Below are 21,616 nucleotides of genomic sequence, written 5' to 3' on the forward strand. Positions count from 1 at the left end.
TTAGTGTTGGGCAGCTACTCCGCTCAGGAGCCGGGGATACTCCCTGGAGCAGCCAACATGGGAAGGCTGCAGCCCTACAGGCATTTGGGCTCCTGGACCAGCCACGTTAGTAATCCTGGGCAGAGCATTGGTTTTAGGGCTCCCACCCACTGGCGATATTTTCTCCACTGTGATGCAATTCTAAAATTAATGTCTCACATCGCAGTGCGAGAAAAAAATGGGCATGATGCCGGGATATCGCCAGTCTCCTCAATGGGTCCAGCGACAGCAGCGCTAGCCCCATTGAAAAGAGATGGAGAATGCCGGGGACTTCTGCCACAGCTGTAGAAGCTGTGACAGCTGTGGCAGGAGTTTCCTTCATCCCTGTGGGGACCGTGGGGATGAAGGAATCCTCTGCCACAGCTGTGGCAGAAGTCCCCAGCATTCTATTCCATTGCTTTCAATGGGATCGGCACAACTGCCGATCCCATTGAAAGCACTGCTTTGGCAAGCCCCGTGGAATGGTTATCGGGGAAGGGCTTGAAATATAAGCCCTTCCCCGATAATCTGCCAAAAGTGAAAAAAAAAAATTTTTAAATTATACTCACCTCTCATGAATGAATAGCTAAGGGCAATGTGTGATTGGCTGAGCGCTCAGCCAATAGCTAAGCAGTAGCTGCTATTGGCTGAGCCCTCAGGAAATCTGCACAGCCCTTTCAGGAGGCGGGGATTTATATATCCCTGACTGCTGAAAGAGCTTAATAGCAGTGCCGGGGAGCCAGCAGCAGGACGCGGCTGAGTTCAGGAGAGGCGAGTATAATTTTATTTTATTTTTTTTCACACTTATTGATGATTATCGGGGAAGGGCTTATATTTCAAGCCCTTTCCCGATAATCATTCCGCGGGGCTTGGCTGAAACCATTGATTTCAATGGGATCGGCAGCAGTGCCGATCCCATTGAAAGCAATAGAATAGAATGCCGTGAACTTCTGCCACAGTTCTCAGAGCTGTGGCAGAAGTCCGCGCCATTCTCCCTATGCTTTCAATGGGGCTAGTGCTGCCGCCGCTGGCCCCACTGAAACCATTTGCGATATGCCGGTTCTATACCGGCCTCTTTCTTGCGCTGCGATGCGAGATTTTTCTTGTGCTCTCGCAGCGCAAGAAAGAAAATATCGCCAGTGGGTGGGACCCCTTAGAGAGAGACATTGGTGCCGGTAACTGCCATTGGCCCAGTACCGTTCATGGATGCTTGTGACTAGTCCCATCAATACAGGATATTTCCTTCTGTACTGAACAGGTCTACAAGCCCCCCCCCCCCCCCCCCCCCCCCGTAAAATGGGTAGAGCTATAGACATTTATTACAAGCAGCAATGGCTTGTTTTTCCTATTTTGAAGCAACCGTAGCCTCTCCGTAGTCTGTCCCATATGCTCACCAGCTCCAGGTCCTCTCATTGCCCAGGCCCCGTTCTGCTACAGTCTGGCCTGACCTGGATCACGAAGGCCTACTAGCACCTCTCCTGACCTACGTAGGCTGGTTACTCTGAGGGACCTGGGCTTATGAACCACCCCAGGCCTCTCCTACTCTTCCGACACTCAAGGAATTTCCATCAGCAGACTCGGCCCCCTATCTACACATGGAAAAAGGACCTTAGAATCACTAGTGTAAGTGCCATGTCGTTCAATATTTGTAGCATTTCCCACTGTTAGGCTTCATGCACAAGTGTGGAGGCTGTATGGCGCCACCGAGTTCTGTACGCCTTCCACTACACCGCAGCTATACAAAGTTCTGTCTGGTGCAATACTTCTAGGAGATAATCGCTCCAGTCACCCATGGGTGCTCAGGTAAGGCTGTGCACCAAACAGACTAATATTACCTACAGATAGAAAATTCTACAAGCTCCTGTGCTGAGCTGATTTCTGCAGGAAGCATATAGCTTTGTTCTTACTCTAGTGGCCAAGCTAGGTATTGCAAGCCAGGTTCCCATTCATTACAATAGAAACTTGGCCTGCAATACCAAGCCTGGCCACTGCAGTAAGAACTGCACAGGAGCTTGTAGAATTTGGAGAACAGCCGATCAGCAGGGATCCTGGGCGACCGAAACTACTGATCTACTATTGATGACCTATCATAAAGATAGGCCATCAACAGTTTACAATGAACGCTCCCTTTAAAAGAACAATGAAATCTAGCTCTTCACTATGGCACAAGATGAGAATACCCCCCCCCCCCCTCTATGCTCCGCCTTATTGACAGGTGTGATCCTCCAGAGTCAAAAGATCCATTTTCAAGCCCAATCTTATATTGTTTTCATCTGTTCTGAAGAGATGGAATGATGCAAAATATTTCCTGACTGTATAGTAATGTATATCTTATATGGCATATATTTATTAACCATATACATTCTGTGGCCATAAGGACATGCAAATGTGCAAAATATACAAAAGCAGCAACCATGTTGGACTTTGTGGACCCATTTAACCCTTTCCCGTCATTATGTAGACAAAGGGAATCCTCAGCCCCTAAAGGGCCCCCAACGGCTATGCAGTGATGTCTGTTAGGGCGTACCCCATGCATGGCCTAGCATAGTCCTGTACATCTTATAAATTAAACAGTCATTCATTGATACCCCAACATAGAGCCTAACATGTACAAAGCCTTATATGCAGCTACATCCAGGGGAACATAAAAATGACAGCTGATAGAAGCACAGAACGGCCAGGCAAGAAAAGAAAGGGGGCAGGCGGGTCTGTAGGTGTCCATTCCCCATATGTCCTACAGCAGCACAACATTGGGGTAAATACCACCGCTGTGTACCCAATGGGGGTGCTGCTGTTAGGACTCAACAATCATCACCACTTCCTATTCAGTGACACAGCAGGAGTTACATTAGTGATCGCCACCTCTTGGGAATAAGTGTCCCATATAGTAGAATAAACCTCAGGATGGGACTACTGAAAGCCGTCCCATCAGAGGTCACCTCATGGATTCACACCATTGTCGAATTGCTAATTGTCTTCATATTAAGGGAATTACCCTTTTAAACAAGTTCCTCTTCTACCCAAATTGTCTTCCTCTGCTCTTCAACAATTCTTTCCTTGATCACACGAATAAGATCATCAGGGGTGTTCCATGTATCGGCCTCGATGGTAGCGTAGAGACAAGGAAGGGCCTCTAACTCCTTCTCCTTCTGGCGACACGTGCGTAGGAACTCCTCTTCATTCTCCTGCTTTGACAGCAGCCTTCTGCAGTAGAGGAACATAATGTTCAGTATTTACCGCTGATACACAAATGGAATGTTCTTCAGTTGGAATAAAGCTCTACATGAGCAACAGTAAGGCTGCCGGTCCACAGCCGAGGCGGAATATCACTAGCGCAGGGGGGAGGGACTAACAGGTCTCCACGGTGAGCCTATCTAATTGAGTTATCTGTAGTAAGCTTATGGAAAGCGTGTCATGCGAGGTCCGCAGGCGATTTATCGCCGACAACTCGGCCGGGGGCAGCCAGCCTAACACCGACCAAAACATTAAAGCTGAACCTGGTTTTCTGGGTAACATATCCAGGGGTTCCGGAAACTCTTCAGACCCTTTTTTTTTTTTTTTTAATATGTTGTGGCCTTGTGTTCCCCATCATTCTGTACTCAATACCCCAAAATGACAAAGTGACAACCGGACGGGAGAAATTTTTGTACATTTTTTTAGAAATTAAATACTACTGTTTTGCAGTGATCTAATTATTCATACCCTTTGGTATAACATGTCACATTTAGTTCTGGGGTCTCACAATGCATATCAGAACCAAAACCAGACAATGGGGAGGTCAGAACTGTCTGTATAGCTTGGAGACTGAATTGTGTGGAGGCTCAAATATGGAGAAGTTGCCAAGAGCTCAGCCACCTCCATAGTACTTACATGGAAAAACAACCAGGACTCTTCCTAGAGCCGCTGACCCCAAACTAAGGAGGAGAAGGCTCTTGTAAGAGAGGAGACCAAGAACCAACGGTCCCCATAATACTTACATGGAAGAACAACCAGGACTCTTCCTAGAGCCGCTGACCCACCAAACTAAGGAGAAGAAGGGTCTTCTAAGAGAGGTGACCAAGAACCAACGGTCCCCATAATACTTACATGGAAGAACCAGGACTCTTCCTAGAGCCGCTGACCCACCAAACTAAGGGGTAAAAGGGTCTTGTAAGAGAGGAGACCAAGAACCCAGCGACCCCCATAATACTTACATGGAAGAACAACCAGGACTCTTCCTAGAGACGCTGACCCCAAACTAAGGAGGAGAAGGGTCTTGGTAAGAGAGGTGACCAAGAACCCAGCGGCCCCCATAATACTTAATGGAAGAACAACCAGGACTCTTCCTAGAGCCGCCGACCCCCCAAATTAAGGAGGAGAAGGGTCTTGTAAGAGAGGAGACCAACAGCCCAGTGGCTCCCATAATGCTTAAATAGAAGAACAACCAGGACTCTTCCTAGAGCCGCTGACCCCCCCCCCCCCCCCCCCAAAGTAAGGGGAAGAAAGGTCTCTGTGAGTGAGGTGACCAAGAGCCCAGCGCCCCTCATAATACTTACATGGAAGAACAACCAGGACTCTTCCTAGAGCCGCCGACCCCCAAACTGAGGAGAAGGGTCTTGGTAAGAGAAGTGACCGAGAGCCCAGCGGCCCCCCATAATATATACATGGAAGAACAACCAGGACTCTTCCCAGAGCTACCGACCCACCCAACTAAGGGGGAGAAAAGTCTTGTAAGAAAGGAGACCACTCTGGACTTTATGGCAGAGTAGTGAGAAAAAAAGCTTCCTCAGTAAAAGACACGTGAAAGCTGCCTAGAGTTACTAAAAGGACCCTCAGACTGCGAGAAAGAAGATTCTCTGCTCTGACGACACCACGCTGGAATGTTTTGGCCTCAATTCTAAGCATTGTGTCTGTAGAAAACCACATGTTGCTCATCACCTGCCCAATACTATCCCTACAGTGAAGCCTGGTGGTGGAGCATCATGCTGGGGAAGAGGAGACCGGTCAGGGTGGATGGAAACCAGGAGCCGCTCATCACCTGTCCAATACTATCCCTACAGTGAAGCCTGGTGGTGGAGGATCATGCTGGGAGGGGAGACCGGTCAGGGGGGATGGAAACCAGGCGCCGCTCATCACCTGCCCAATACCATCCCTACAGTGAAGCCTGGTGGTGGAGCATCATGCTGGGGAAGAGGAGACCGGTCAGGGTGGATGGAAACCAGGAGCCGCTCATCACCTGCCCAATACTATCCCTACAGTGAAGCCTGGTGGTGGAGGATCATGCTGGGAGGGGAGACCGGTCAGGGGGGATGGAAACCAGGCGCCGCTCATCACCTGCCCAATACCATCCCTACAGTGAAGCCTGGTGGTGGAGCATCATGCTGGGGAAGAGGAGACCGATCAGGGTGGATGGAAACCAGGAGCTGCTCATCACCTGCCCAATACTATCCCTACAGTGAAGCCTGGTGGTGGAGGATCATGCTGGGAGGGGAGACCGGTCAGGGGGGATGGAAACCAGGCGCCGCTCATCACCTGCCCAATACCATCCCTACAGTGAAGCCTGGTGGTGGAGCATCATGCTGGGGAAGAGGAGACCGGTCAGGGTGGATGGAAACCAGGAGCCGCTCATCACCTACCCAATACTATCCCTACAGTGATGCCTGGTGGTGGAGGATCATGCTGGGGGAGGGGAGACCGGTCAGGGTGGATGGAAACCAGGAGCTGCTCATCACCTGCCCAATACTATCCCTACAGTGATGCCTGGTGGTGGAGGATCATGCTGGGGGAGGGGAGACCGGTCAGGGGGGATGGAAACCAGGCGCCGCTCATCACCTGCCCAATACCATCCCTGCAGTGAAGCCTGGTGGTGGAGCATCATGCTGGGGGAGGGGAGACCAGTCAGGGTGGATCTGCAGAACCCCCCCAGCCTTCGTACATCCGGCATATCTGGAACAAAGGTGCAACATAAAAACTTTATTGTTAAAATGTCTAGGGGAGTCATTAAAAATAACAGTACCTGAACTTCTTCATGTTCCTCTCAGGCATTTTGATTAGAAGGATGATGGGGAACATTTTTGCTTTGATTAAGTCCTTTGTGCACTGCAGACCGGCATCAAGCAAACAGTGCGCGTTCTAGGAAAGAGCAGAATGATGGTCATCAAGGTGCACGTATAGAAATACCCACGGCGTGAAATATAGATCAGTGTCGTAATAAGGCCTCATGTCCACGGGCGGGCGGGTTCTGTGGGCAGGAGCCCACCCTGCCCGTGGCATGAGGACATTCCGGACGCGTGCAGGTCGTCCGGCGCCTCCTCCGTGCATGTGGGTGGGCCTGCCGGCCGGCACGCCCCCTGTAGATGTGCGGTGGAGATTTTTTTTAAAAATCTCTTGCATTTCCGCGGGCCCCGCAGCACACCCGGAGTGACAGTTCTGAGTGTGCCGCAGATCGGACGGCTTCCGTTGACTTCAATGGAAGCCATGCCTGTGGGTTCCGTGGCAAAACGCTGCATGGTCTTGAAAACAAACCCGCATGCTTTAATGAAGCTGCGGGCGCCCATGAATTGCCTATGGGTGGCTTGAACTCCCGATCATCTGCGCAGATACCCCACGAGGATCCCAGAATTCAAACCCACCCATGGACATGAGCCCTAAGGAAGATATTGCTATTTGATGCCAAGCGTCCTTCGGGCAGCATGTTGGATTGGTGTAGTATCAGTGCCTAAAGTGTACATTGAGAAGGTTGCCTGCTCTTAGGCACATTGAAGTAACAGTATGGAGGGGTGTCCCTTAGAACCCTCTTCTATACGGGCTGACAGTCACATGAGCAATTATGGGTGACTGCAAACCCTTGTAAGCAGCGGGCACGGAGTGAGAATTGCTTACTTCTTGGATGCTGTTGTCCATGAGGGGCGGGGTGAGACTCCTCAGGAACGTCTGTCTGCAGCCGAAGTGCTAAAGACGTCGGTCAGGGGGGGGATAATCCCGGTAAGTGACCGCGGCATCTTGTGGGGCATCTGCACACGCCGCCGGTTAGTAGTTGCGTTGACCATTGTACTTGAGCATACCTTAGAGACAACAGCCTCGATGTTAGCCGGAGTAATCCACTCATACGAGTTCACGTTCTTCTCTCTTGAATAGACAATGGCTTCTGTTTCCTGCTTCTTCTGGAAAACTTCCTTTATGCCGCTGTCTAGGGATAAAACACAAGTATAGGTAGGTCAGCTAGGTGTATGATGAGTGATCTGATCCATGGCAGCGGGGCGTCACCTGCTGTGCCAATCTGCTCATATGTTTGGTGCCATCCATCTGCGGGTATTAGTGGGACTTTCTTGGGCACCTCTGGTGTCTCAGACGGGACATCATGTGATGCTACTAGTATGTGCTAATAGTGTGCTAATTGTCCACTGTGGCACTGCAGTAGTTAACGGTTTTTGGTCCCGTTAGCACAGTGGTAATGAACTGTATCTTGGGACTTCAGTCACGCCTTCCTGAGGTCCGTCCTGTAAACGGCTATACTAGGTCCGTCTTGTCTGGCCTGTTGGGGCTCCGGCACACATCACAAGTTTGTGCTCTGCAATTTTTGTGTGATGCGTTTTTAACATTAGAAAGTCACCTTACGGGAAAACAGCTCTGCTACATCATCCAATTACTTGCCCAGCTCTGCTACATCACCCAATTACTTGCCCAGCTCTGCTACATCATCCAATTACTTGCCCAGCTCTGCTACATCGCCATCAAGCCTCGTCCGTCTGTTCTGCTGTTCACTCCATGATTGTCTGTCTGATTGTAGTTGCAAAGATCTACAGAACCGTCACAGCATTACACAAAGCTACAAGGGGGCCGTTAGTTTGTGGGGGTACACTGAAGGAGCGTCACTGAGGGGGCATCATACTGTGGTGGGGGCAGTCAAAAGGTAACTATTTGGGGATAATCAGGGGGCATGATTACTGTGTAGAGGGCATCAATATTGTGAAGGGTCACTGAGAGGATATTATATTGTGGTGGGAGCTCTTTTTTTTTTCTTTTTTCTCCAGAGGTCATTACAGAGATCTCTGCCATCATCTATTATACCCAGGACTGTAACAAGGGGGCGCTCTAATAACTATGTATAATATATCAGGGGTCAGTACAGAGATCTCTTCCATCATATATTACACCCAGGACTGTAACAAGGGGGCACTCTAATAACTATGTACAATATATCAGGGGTCAGTACAGAGATCTCTTCCATCATATATTATACCCTGGACTGTAACAAGGGGGCGCTCTAATAACTATGTACAGATATATCAGGGGTCAGTACAGAGATCTCTCCCATCATCTATTATACCCAGGACTGTAACAAGGGGGCGCTCTAATAACTATGTATAATATATCAGGGGTCAGTACAGAGATCTCTCCCATCATCTTTTATACCCAGCACTGTAACCGGGGGGCGCTCTAATAACTATGTATAGATATATCAGGGGTCAGTACAGAGATCTCTCCCATCATATATTATACCCAGGACTGTGACAAGGGGGCGCTCTAATAACTATGTATAGATATATCAGGGGTCAGTACAGAGATCTCTCTCATCATCTATTATACCCAGGACTGTAACAAGGGGGCGCTCTAATAAGTATGTATAGATATATCAGGAGTCAGTACAGAGATCTCTCTCATCATCTATTATACCCAGGACTGGGATAAGGGGGCACTCTAATAACTATGTATATTATATCAGGCGTCAGTACAGAGATCTCTCCCATCATCTTTTATACCCAGCACTGTTACCGGGGGGCGCTCTAATAACTATGTATAATATATCAGGGGTCAGTACAGAGATCTCTACCATCACCTATTATACCCAGGACTGTAACCGGGGGGCGCTCTAATAACTATGTATAGATATATCAGGGGTCAGTACAGAGATCTCTACCATCATCTATTATACCCAGGACTGTAACCGGGGGGCGCTCTAATAAGTATGTATAGATATATCAGGAGTCAGTACAGAGATCTCTTCCATCATCTATTTATACCCAGGACTGGGATAAGGGGGCGCTCTAATAACTATGTATAGATATATCAGGGGTCAGTACAGAGATCTCTCCCATCATCTATTATACCCAGGACTGTAACAAGGGGGCGCTCTAATAACTATGTATAATATATCAGAGGCCAGTACGGAGATCTCTCCCATCATCTATTATACCCAGGACTGTAACAAGGGAGCGCTCTAATAACTATGTATAGGTATATCAGGGGTCAGTACAGAGATCTCTCCCATCATCTATTATACCAGGACTGTAACAAGGGGACGCTCTAATAACTATGTACAATATATCAGGGGTCAGTACAGAGATCTCTTCCATCATCTATTATACCCAGGACTGTAACAAGGGGGCGCTCTAATAACTATGTATAAATATATCAGGGGTCAGTACAGAGATCTCTTCCATCATCTATTTATACCCTGGGCTGTAACAAGGGGGCGCTCTAATAACTATGTATAGATCTATCAGGGGTCAGTACAGAGATCTCTCCCATCATCTATTATACCCAGGGCTGTAACAAGGGGGCGCTCTAATAACTATGTATAGATATATCTCACAACAGGGTAATGCCCGCCCACATACTGTAGCCACCACAAGACACGCATGTAAGGTGCCATAACCATTGATTGTGTAACACCTTACTGGCATTGAAGAGGACCCGTGGGAGTAGTAGCCATGCAGGGCACTAGAGAGTAGTCAGATGAAAGCCAGGAGTCAGTAACGGGTAGTCTTGGTTGCAGTTTACTAGTTGAGGCGGGTAATGTAGTCAGGAGGAAAAGCCCGGAGTCAGTATTGAGAAGTCTTATAGCACTAGCAGGCAAATAGAAGCTGGATCAAATGCTCTGGAGCAGAATAAACTCGCACTGAGGGAGTGGCAGGGCCAGACTTATATAGGAAGTGCAATCAAAGACAGAGGCGAACTTGTTCAGAAAGCTGGATAGCTCACTGGGGGGAGATCTACTGACTGGAGTACAAGAGGTCGTGGGCTTGAGCCCTGGCACATTGGCCCACAGCCTTCAGATTTATTACCATTTGAACATCTCTGGGACATCATAAGTAGATCAACAAATGACTGAACGAGTAGGAAGAGACCCCAATAAAATATCCAAACACTTATTGTTCCAAGGATCCAAGCGTGAAAGCATAGGGGCAGCATGACATGGCCAGGCAGGCACAGGGACACACATAGTCTTTCTTTCTTTTGTTTTTCCTCTCGGGGTCTGAATTCGACAGTCAGGCTGTTTCTCGGTTTGTAACTCGCGGCGGCTCCTTCCAGCAGACCATTTATTTACTGCTATCCAATATTCGAGTCTCCATTCTGCTTTGGACTCCGGCCGGACCCTGTGAAGCTGGTGATTGGATGTGTTGTGTATTTGTGGCTAGTGGTGGGATCTTCATTCTAGTTGTACATTGACATATTTCTACCAGCTCTAATATGCTGTCATGGATGATGCTTCGCCAGTATATCCAGTGGAACGATGTCCTTGTTGATTACAAGGGTTTGTTTTCCACATTATATCATCACCATACAATGTTTGATAAAGCTGGGACCAACAGAACATTAAATGTGGTTTTATAGGGTTAGTTAGGTGGGTGGTCATTGTGGGCACACGTCTCACTGACACCCATACAGGGGATCATGGTGGGCACACTTGCCACTGGCACCCATACCAGGGCTCATGGTGGGCACACTTCTCACCAACACGCATTCTGGGCACGCTCGTCACTAACACCCATACTGGGTCTCATGGTGGGCACACTCGTCACCAACACCCATTCTGGGCACACTTGTCACTGAAACCCATACTGGGGCTCATGGTGGGCACACTTGTCACCAGCACCGATTCTGGGCACACTTGTCACTGACACCCATACCGGGGCTCATGGTGGGCACACTTGTCACTGGCACCCATACCAGGGCTCATGGTGGGCACACTTCTCACCAACACCCATCCTGGGCACGCTCGTCACTGACACCCATACTGGGCACACTTGTCACTGACACCCATACCAGGGCTCATGGAAGGCACACTTGTCACTGGCACCCATACCAGGGCTCATGGTGGGCATACTTCTCACCAACACCCATTCTGGGCACGCTCGTCACTGACACCCATACTGGGGCTCATGGTAGGCACACTTGTCACCAACACCCATTGTGGGCACACTTGTCACTGACACCCATACCGGGGCTCATGGTGGGCACACTTGCCACTGGCACCCATACTAGGGCTCATGCTGGGCACACTTCTCACCAACACCCATTCTGGGCACGCTCGTCACTGACACCCATACTGGAGCTCATGGTAGGCACACTTGTCACCAACACCCATTGTGGGCACACTTCTTACACTTAAATGCTGTCTGAGTCCTTCGGTTTTCCTATCACGTGTTCCCTTTCTACTTCCACCAGTGTATTCGCCTCTTCTGCATCTGTAGTACACGCTACGCCTCGCAGACACTTACCTGGTTTACAGATATTGAACTCTAAAGCACCAGAAGAGTTGAGCAGTTTTTGAATGATGGCTTTGGCTAGGGTGCTGGGAGCAAAGAGAACAGGCCGCCTCTTCACAACGTGGATTGGACGAACCAGACTGTAGGGTACCAGGTTCAGGCTCTTTTTCAGATCATTATCTTGTTCCAAGTCTAATGGAGAATCACACAATGATTAGAGACGAACGGATCACAGGGGTTTACAGACTTTGCATTGGGGCCTTGGGGCTTCAAATTAGGGCCAGCAGATTTTGGAGCAGAATCTGCCCCCCATTTATTTGGTTGGGTACCACTGTCTCCCCAATGCAGATGATTCTGCTGTAGATCTGAAATCCGCGCAGAGAAGACAAGACCCAATGACTTGTCACTTTCTGATCCGCGGCAGCACTTCTACATGTAGGGTATGTCTATTTCACGAGGCTGCAGGGTGTGTTCACACGGCGGACGGCACAGCCCAGTTTTCTGCATGAAATTTGTCTCTAAATCTATGTCAAAATCTGCAGCTTTCTGTTGCGGTTTTTGGCAGAGATTCGTACGTGTGCAGTGAGCAAAGGCAGGAAAGTGTGATTCTGCTGATTTACACATCAAGAAATTACATGTCTAGCTTGGATACAAGCTGTGATACAGGCAGGCACAGAGGCTCTAGTGCCCTGATGTACCGCCACTAGCTTGGATACAAGATGTGATACCGGCAGGTATGGAGGCACACAGGTTCTGTATGGTATCCTGCAGCATTTGCTGTAACTGAACCTCTAGATCATGGAAACCTGTAGGCTGTCAAAGTTATCATCCCAGACAGTCGCATCGTGTTAAATCTGGTGACCGGGCGGCCAGGGAAATGTGACAATGTTGTGGGGGCTCCGGTGACCGCCTTGTGTGTGCGGCCGAGCATTATCCTGCTGGAAAATAGCTACTGGAAGCCACCATGAACAAATGTCCTTCAGCCAAGCGCCTGGAAATGGTTCAGACAAACACAGGGGTGTAATGATAACGCCACCTGTCTCTGGATGGTGAACAATAAAACAGAGCTGCAGGGGGTGTCCTGAGCCCGGTCACCTTGTGTGCCCCCATCCACTGGTCCCAACACCTCCTAACAGTCTGGTCAGATGCTCCTCTCTACTGGTGGTCTGTAGGGGGCGTCCTGAGCCCGGTCACCTTGTGTGCCCCCATCCACTGGTCCCAACACCTCCTAACAGTCTGGTCAGATGCTCCTCTCTACTGGTGGTCTGTAGGGGCGTCCTGAGACCGGTCACCTTGTGTGCCGCAATCCACTGGTCCCAACACCTCCTAACAGTCTGGTCAGATGCTCCTCTCTACTGGTCTTCTGTATGGGGTGTCCTGAGCCCGGTCATCTTGTGTGCCCCCATCCACTGGTCCCAACACCTCCTAACAGTCTGGTCAGATGCTCCTCTCTACTGGTGCTCTGTAGAGGGCGTCCTGAGCCCGGTCACCTTGTGTGCCCCCATCAACTGGTCCCAACACCTCCTAACAGTCTGGTCAGATGCTCCTCTCTACTGGTGGTCTGTAGGGGGGTTCTGAGACCGGTCACCTTGTGTGCCCCCATCCACTGGTCCCAACACCTCCTAACAGTCTGGTCAGATGCTCCTCTCTACTGGTCTTCTGTATGGGGTGTCTTGAGCCCGGTCATCTTGTGTGCCCCCATCCACTGGTCCCAACACCTCCTAACAGTCTGGTCAGATGCTCCTCTCTACTGGTCGTCTGTATGGGGTGTCCTGAGCCTGGTCAGCTTGTGTGCCCCCATCCACTGGTCCCAACACCTCCTAACAGTCTGGTCAGATGCTCCTCTCTACTGGTGGTGTGTATGGGGTGTCCTGAGCCCGGTCAGCTTGTGTGCCTCCATCCACTGGTCCCAACACCTCCTAACAGTCTGGTCAGATGCACCTCCTAACAGTCTGGTCAGATGCTCCTCTCTACTGGTCGTCTGTATGGGGTGTCCTGAGCCTGGTCAGCTTGTGTGCCCCCATCCACTGGTCCCAACACTTCCTAACAGTCTGGTCAGATGCTCCTCTCTACTGGTCTTCTGTATGGGGTGTCCTGAGCCCGGTCAGCTTGTGTGCCCCCATCCACTGGTCCCAACACCTCATAACAGTCTGGTCAGATGCTCCTCTCTACTGGTCGTCTGTATGGGGTGTCCTGAGCCTGGTCAGCTTGTGTGCCCCCATCCACTGGTCCCAACACCTCCTAACAGTCTGGTCAGATGGTCCTCTCTACTGGTGGTCTGTAGGGGGGGGGGGGGGGGGCGGTCCTGAGCCTGGTCAGCTTGTGTGTCTCCATCCACTGGTCCCAACACCTCCTAACAGTCTGGTCAGATGCTCCTCTCTACTGGTCTTCTGTATGGGGTGTCCTGAGACCGGTTAGCTTGTGTGCCCCCATCCACTGGTCCCAACACCTCCTAACAGTCTGGTCAGATGGTCCTCTCTACTGGTGGTCTGTAGGGGGCGTCCTGAACCCGGTCGTCTTGTGTGCCCTCACACATCCACTGGTTCCAACGCCTCCTAGGTATTGAGGACAATTCATTGATATGACATCCAGCTTCTCACATCCCAATAATGCGCCCCCTCTAGTAACGGGGTGAAGTCTCTTTTTTGCATCATAGAGGCGTCTAGTGACCAGCAAGCTCTACAAGCGGAACAAGAGGTACCACACACAAGGAGCCTCTGAGAGCCTCTTATAGGCCAAGGGGGACAACCACTTTTAGGGCCTCCAGTGACCGTTCATCTAATCACCACAACTCTCAACAATTACAGATCTGCCTGAGATGGAGCCGCAGGACGAGTTCTGCAGGGACCTGATTGTTTTTTAACAAAGAGTTTACATGAAGTTCTGCCACCATCAATAAGTCAGTCAAGCGGATAGAATTCACAATAATACGTAAATCATCCTACCTTCTTGCTTTTCTAATAGGAGTTTGACGCTTTCGATGGAGGATGACTGGGAGGACACGACGCGCACGCGCTCATTGCTGTTCATCCTCTTGTATTTATTTTCATATCCTTTGACAAACTGAAAACAAACATTTTCCTTTTAAGTAGCCTACATTCCATCATAGATGAGTACTTCGTAATCCCCGCCCCTTTAACCCTTTCACTGCTGGGACCATTTTCACACTTTTAAAAAGCAGAATTAAAACTAAATTATGAAAATCATCATTTTGGTCTAAATGAAAACTCTACAGCTTGAAAAATTTAATCCTCTTTAATATTAATAACCATAAACACGTTTCAAGGCCTGACACCTCTTCTTCAGAGAGCTGGGGAAGAATACGGTGGCTACTGCCACTTTTCCTCTATGGGTGACATCAAGCTCCCCAGACAAGAGTCGCCGTTTTCACCCCAGCTCTCTGAAGAAGAGGCAAGAGGCCTCGAAACAAAGCTGGTTATTATAGCAGCCCCTTACAACGGGGCCCCTCCATAACAGTATGCATGCATTTGTCTATGTATTGTCAGTGTCTTCTGTGTTGTATGATTGATGTGTATTGCCTACCTGCAGCACTGAAAGGGTTAAGTGTCTGGTATGTGAGCTGACTGTCTGGAATGTATCCTTTTGTGTTGTGGGTGGATGGTCACCTGACCATGCTTGATATATGTGGTTGCAAGATGCGTGCAGAGGTCTTCTTTAGTCTTCTGTTTTAGGGCTTGTAAGAGGAAAGTCTAGAAATCGACAGAGTCAGTGCTAAAGAATTCTGCAAGAGAACCACACGGGCACCTTGAGCTCCATGTGGCCCAGAATGAAAGAGGATGAAAGGAGAGTTTGATGGCTGCCGGGAACTACTACCCACAGGAGTCTGCAGCCTATCTATGTTCACCAGTGAGTGTGTAGCGGTAGAGACGGAGAGAGAGGAAAGTGTGTTGCCGGGCCCAGGGCCTACTGATAACGGAGACTGTGGTTTCTCCTGCCTACCCGTGACTTCTCCCTGTCATACCACTTGTCAAGCTGCTGTGAAACTGCTGTTAATTGTGCAAAGTTCTGTTCAAGTAAAACGACCAGTCGCCCGTCCGTTTCTGGAGGCCGTATGTGTGTGTAGATTTACTCTGCCAACCAGGACCCCCGCACGGAAGCTGCACCAGAGAGGATTTACTCCACCAGCTAGGAATCCCTCACGACAGAAGAAATGGTGGCGTCACGCGTTCCCTGTTTATTAACCTGCGCCTGGACGTGTCACCAGTTACCCTCTGGGTGGGAGACAGTAGGGCCACCGAGACAAGGCCCAAACTCTACCCTGCTGTCTCCTAGGCTGTGGCCCGCTTCTTGGACAATGCAGTTACCAATAAAGAAAGAGTATTAAGCCCTTCAAGCTTTGGAGTTTTGATTCCGACCAGATCCCTTGTCTTTGTTCTTCGCACTTTCACATGATTCTCCATAGCTACACATAGCTCTCTGCCTATTGCATCGGATACCTCCATTGATACAAGTCAATGGGCAGCTCCACCATCAGGTTTCTACAGCTGCCTCTCTGCCTTCTCTTCTTTCTATCACATACTGGCCTTTACACTTATGGGCGACTTCATGCAATATTGCATCAAAGTTTAAAGCATCTCTCCAGTTTCTGGACAAAATTCTGTCTTGGAACAGGAAGGGGAGGGGATATATTAGCTGCAATCGTTCTCTGCCGCCCCTTCAATCCAACAGTTTCAGCCTGTTTTTGGCCTTCAATGATGGCTGCAGCAATTTTCTAAGCACCTAATGTAGACTGTGCACTGCTTTCTGACTTGCCGATGCGGATCATGTGAGCAGCTCTGGCCAATACAAGAGCAAGTATAGAGGATTAGTAGTCTACCACTAGCAGTGCACTACAGCAATTAGGCAGTCTGAAGGTTGCACCCTTTGGATGGAAGTCTCCCCCATGCAGAGCCTAAAAGGCAAAAAGCTTCCTAACAACAAATGTGCAGAGTTCATACATGCCGATCATGTCTACACCAATCAGCCATAACTATATTGTGCAGGTCCCCCTCATGCCACCAGTCAGCTAAGACCCATCCAGGCATGGACGTCTCAAGATCTCTGAGGGTCTCCTCCTCCACCCAGCAACATATTCTTTATAGGGGTTTTATCACAAGAACAGGTTGTCCCTTATCTGAAGGACAGGGGGTATTGGCTGATGGGTGGAGATCTGACTGCGGATAATTCTGAGGACGGTGCAAATTGCCCGCTGCAGGGCATTAAGTCAAGGGATTGCTCAGGACTGGAGGACACAACATACCATATCTTGGCTGAGTATACATTACTGTATGTGTACCAGTTCCTGAACAGCCACTTCCCTGCAGTTTTCTGCCACAGCAATTTGTCCAGTTATCAAAGTTTTATTCACTACACATAAGCCAAATGGAACACAGGCTGAGGCAAAAGTCTGGACACATCTGTTTAACTGGTGTAATAATGAGAATATTTACTTGTAATGTGTGACCGCATTAATTAGGAGGGAAGCTGCATTTTTTTGGTCGGGGAGACGTTTTCAGCGGTCATTTTGAACTACTCTATATTGAATTCAAATGGAAATGGGGTCATGTGATATATCAATCTTGTCAAAAATTTACCCAGAAACACATTGGAAGTGTCAATTTGTGCTCTCTTTACCTGTTTAGGAATTAAGAGTGGGCAAAGTTTCACAAAGTGTTTTATATGATGTGTTCAATATGTCCACCGTTCTGCCGCATGCACATGGTTAAACATTTAATCCGGTCTCCATGAACGCACTGAAGAACTGCAGGTGAGATTTCTTTCACAGCGCTGCAGGATTTGACCCATATTGCATATTTTTTCTAAATACACAAGGGGCTTTAAATGGTCACAGAGATAAAAGTCATAGGTTGCTCTCACATGGCCCGCTTTTTGCTGCAATTAGCCGTACTAACCGCGATACAACAGCCCCAATGATTTCAACGGGGGCTTCGTAGACCAGCGTTCGACCGTTATCTGCTATATTTTCATACTTTTTACCGCTTTTTTATGCACCTCATCAGGCATCACAATGATGAAGTGCACTAAAAAATGCTATCAAACGCAATAATATGCGGTCCAAAATTGTGGTAAAACACCGCCGTTTTGGACACGGTGATTTCTGAATACATGTGTGGAGCAGCCTTAAGGTGTTAAATCCGACTACCTTGGTGGCCATTCCACCAGATCTTCTCTACATCTTCATCAACCAGAGCAAAGTGCGGCGGTGTGCCATCCTGCTGACCGTAACATGGAGCACAGAAGGGATGTGGTGTCCTGGAACATCGGGGGGTACTGCTCACCGGTCAGCGGTCCGTCAATGAAGAACACCGAGTGTTAGAGGCAATTTACCAACATTGTACTTACTTAAAGAGACTGTCACCATCAGGCCAGACCCCGCCGCCCTCCAGCCAGTGATTGACAGCTGTCTGCCAATTACAGTACATAGAGAAGGCTGCCAATTGGCCAGAGGACATGGTGGGTGTGGTGAGCCAGCAGCTCATGAATATGCAGTACTAGTTCTGTGTCTGAGTACTACTAATAAAGTGTAATTTGCTCCAAAACTACAGCACAGAGCCCCCCAGCAGACAAATCACTGCAATCAGAGTGACCGGCGCCCCCTGATGAAGCTCTCAGAAGGCTGCAAAAACATGGTCTCTTTAACTCCTAAACAAGTAATGGTAGGACAGAAATTACACTTCCAGTGTGTTTCTGGATAAATTCTAGCCAAAGTTCATATATCACTTGACTCCCTTCCCATTTGAAAAACCTGAGCTGAATTTAACATTGTGAGTTCAAAATGGCCGTCTAAAATGTTTTCTCCACCAAAAAATACTGCTTCCCTCCCAATTAACACCGTCACACATTGGAAGTCAATTTTCTCCGTATTACACCAGTTAAACGGGTGTGTCCAGACTTTTGCCTTACCCTGCGTAATACTTTAATATACTTTAGAATCCCAATCCTTTTTGTATCAGGTGTACAAAGTGCATTTAAAACAAGCACAATATAGAATAATGATAAAACACAAAGAAACTACCTGGAAGATTTGTCCAAAAAGGAAGCTAGCTCTTGAAAGCCGAGGGCTGGTCTTAGAATCGCTCTGTGCATAGTCTTCGGGTTGAAGGGTATTCTGCAATCAATAGGGAATTAAACATACATTTTCTTACAAAAAGCAGTAACACAGGGGTTAATGTATCAGCAGGGTGCAGCTATAAGGGTGCAGAGGTTCACTGCAGCGGCACATGAGCTCCGGTGCTATGAATGACACATGACGGATTGGGGGGTGTTACCTATCTTGCTTCAGGTCCCAGGAGTGTTATGTTAGGGTAGCCTCTTACATACCTATTAACATGTAGAGTAGACTTTCTTCTAAACAAGAGCTACTTGCTTCTAAGGCTCCCATATGCATATTCCCAGACTGGAGGGGATTACTGCCTTACTCTCACATGCTCCCCCCTAACCCTAAAACAAAAAAACACTCCACACCAATTTGGCTTTTTAGGTGGGGCAGGCCACAGCTTTATTTTACCTTTAATGAACTTTATCCAAATGTATTAAAGTTTTTAACTCTAACGCGTCCCACGCTTGACCGACTAAAACCCTCGATTTCATGGATCCTGAAAGGCACTGGAAAGCCTCGTTAAACTCGGGCTTGCAAACCACCTTCCCCCAATCCAAATGCTGGCATGGAAAGCAAACATTGGCCACCAAGGATGCAGAGTACTCCCTACGCTGCACCCCACCCCACCTGCCAGTACCAATGCTGCCTCCAGATAATCCTGGAACCCGATCATCTATCTAAACCTATATCATTTAAATGTACCCTGTCTTCCCTAAGCACATCCCAATCCCAACTCTAGCCAAGTGACTGCACGGCTTTATAACTCTTTGCATTCCCCACAATGCCCGACCGACCACACCAAGATCTTGTCCTTGACCCTCGACTTGAACCGCAGCATGTCCTGTTTCATGAGCACTAACAGCTCACCAAGTTTTGCTCTCCCAAGGTTGTTGCCTCTCGCATGTATTAGCAACACCACTTTCCGATGGGTCCAGTTGCTGATTCTTGACACCACCTTGAGCAGCCTGTACCAATGAAAAACTCCGTACTCCATGCGTATGGGCCGTCACATTCTCCAGGTCCAAACTACTTCTGATGGGCCGTATCGCTGCTCTCTTCTCCACCCAATACGCGAAGGAATGTCCAACGATCCCTACCTGCCCGCCAACTGCAGCTGTAACCCATAACCAAAACCAAACAGTACAACCGGCATCACTCCACCTGTTACTTTATAGTATAGATAAACAGGCCTCACATATGACCGCTAGCCCTCTGATTACCACCTACCCAACTTCTTAACTCCGTCCGCATTCACCCCACACGCATCCACCGACATGGCCACCAGGCCTTAAAAACACTGAAAATTGGAACATCATAAGAGGAATGCTTGTAACGTGAGCCCAAAAACTGTTCCCCCTCCTCACGCTTGCGCCATATAACTATCGACCAAACCTGACTAGGCACATTCTTCCACCCTTTGACAATGCGATTGAAAACAAAATATCTCATCACATCCTACTGCAGCGTCTCAGGAGAAGCCCTCAGCTGAGGAGACAGCGGTGTAGAGTGTTAGCCTTGTCACAGGCTCTACCGTCTCCTCCCTAAGGGTAGCTCAGGACCTGACCTCGTTACTGCTGGGGGAGATCAAGGGCATAGTAACCATGGTTACCCGCAGTCTAGTATTAGTCACTCGTGACGCCAACATTCTGTCCTTTGTGGTGAATCACCTCGACATCCATTCTGGGAATAAAATAGTCCACACACAATGTATACTTTCCTGAGTAGGAATCGGGAGCATTCAGTTCTACCCGTTTACTTAACTCCTCTTCACGGCAACAGAAAAATGTAACAGTCTTAACACAGAAGAACACTCCTTAGCAATGTGCTGGAACCAGGAGGCTTCCCGGGGAATTGCTCAGCCGCAGTCTAGTTATCTGTGGGTCTCCTCTCTCCGGGTAAATTTCTCTCACCACTGCCAGTCACATCTCTCGCTTCCCGGCGTTTTTCTCTCCTTCTCCAGACTCATGCGTTTCCCACGTATCTTTTAGGATCTCTTTTACTGGATAGCAGTTCTAGGGAGTTTCCTCCAGAAGCTCTAGGCCCAAGCAGGAGCAGAGGACCACCTCTTGGGCTCTTCCATACTGACTGTCTCCTCTGCTCAGTAGCTGACTCACTACTCAACACCTCTCTTCCAGTTTCTCCTTCTGACCATTCTCAGGCTTAATCATGTGACCACTTTCCTATACAACACGAGGGACTAAATGATACATTTTCCAGATATGACCAGACATTAACCCTTTCATATCCCATCTTGTATCCAATCTAGAAGTGGTACAACAGGGTACTAGAGTCTCCATGCCCATCCATATCACATCTTATATCCAATCTAGAGGTGGTATAACAGGATACTAGAGCCTCCATGCCCGCCTGTATCACATCTTGTATCCAAGCTAGAGGTGGTACAACAGGGTACTAGAGTCTCCATGCCCATCTATATCACATCTTGTATCCAATCTAGAGGTGGTATAACAGGGTACTAGAGCCTCCATGCCCGCCTGTATCACATCTTGTATCCAAGCTAGAGGTGGTACAACAGGGTACTAGAGTCTCCATGCCCATCCATATCACATCTTGTATCCAAGCTAGAAGTGGTACAACAGGGTACTAGAGCCTCCAGGCCCCCATATCACATCTTGTATCCAAGCTAGAGGCGGTACAACAGGGTACTAGAGTCTCCATGCCCTCCTGTATCACATCTTGTATCCAATCTAGAGGTGGTACAACAGGGTACTAGAGCCCACATGCCCGCCTGTATCACATCTTGTATCCAAGCTAGAGGCAGTACAACAGGGTACTAGAGTCTCCATGCCCATCCATATCACATCTTGTATCCAAGCTAGAAGTGGTACAACAGGGTACTAGAGCCTCTAGGCCCCTGTATCACATCTTGTATCCAAGCTAGAGGCGATACAACAGGGTACTAGAGCCTCCGTGGCCACCTGTATCACATCTTGTATCCAAGCTAGAGGCGGTACAACAGGGTACTAGAGCCTCCAGGCCCCCGTAT

The 21,616-nt window shown here is 48.7% G+C and overlaps 1 protein-coding gene across 1 annotated transcript in view; it reads right to left on the reverse strand.

Annotated features, from left to right (window-relative positions):
* Window positions 1-2,284: 2,284 nt before the first annotated feature.
* The window catches only part of CARD11 (caspase recruitment domain family member 11), a 309,307-nt gene continuing 289,975 nt past the window's right edge, over window positions 2,285-21,616 (reverse strand). Inside the window, exons 19-24 of the mRNA XM_066577246.1 lie at window positions 18,526-18,618; window positions 14,435-14,552; window positions 11,502-11,681; window positions 7,062-7,186; window positions 6,014-6,129; window positions 2,285-3,222 (exon numbers count right to left, since the gene is read on the reverse strand). Coding sequence (XP_066433343.1) covers window positions 3,018-3,222; window positions 6,014-6,129; window positions 7,062-7,186; window positions 11,502-11,681; window positions 14,435-14,552; window positions 18,526-18,618 — 837 coding nt within the window. The 3' untranslated portion in view covers window positions 2,285-3,017. The remainder of the gene's footprint in view (window positions 3,223-6,013; window positions 6,130-7,061; window positions 7,187-11,501; window positions 11,682-14,434; window positions 14,553-18,525; window positions 18,619-21,616) is intronic.

The sequence above is a fragment of the Eleutherodactylus coqui genome, chromosome 8 (genome assembly GCF_035609145.1).
Source record: "Eleutherodactylus coqui strain aEleCoq1 chromosome 8, aEleCoq1.hap1, whole genome shotgun sequence".
In the NCBI taxonomy this organism is placed as follows: domain Eukaryota; kingdom Metazoa; phylum Chordata; class Amphibia; order Anura; family Eleutherodactylidae; genus Eleutherodactylus; species Eleutherodactylus coqui.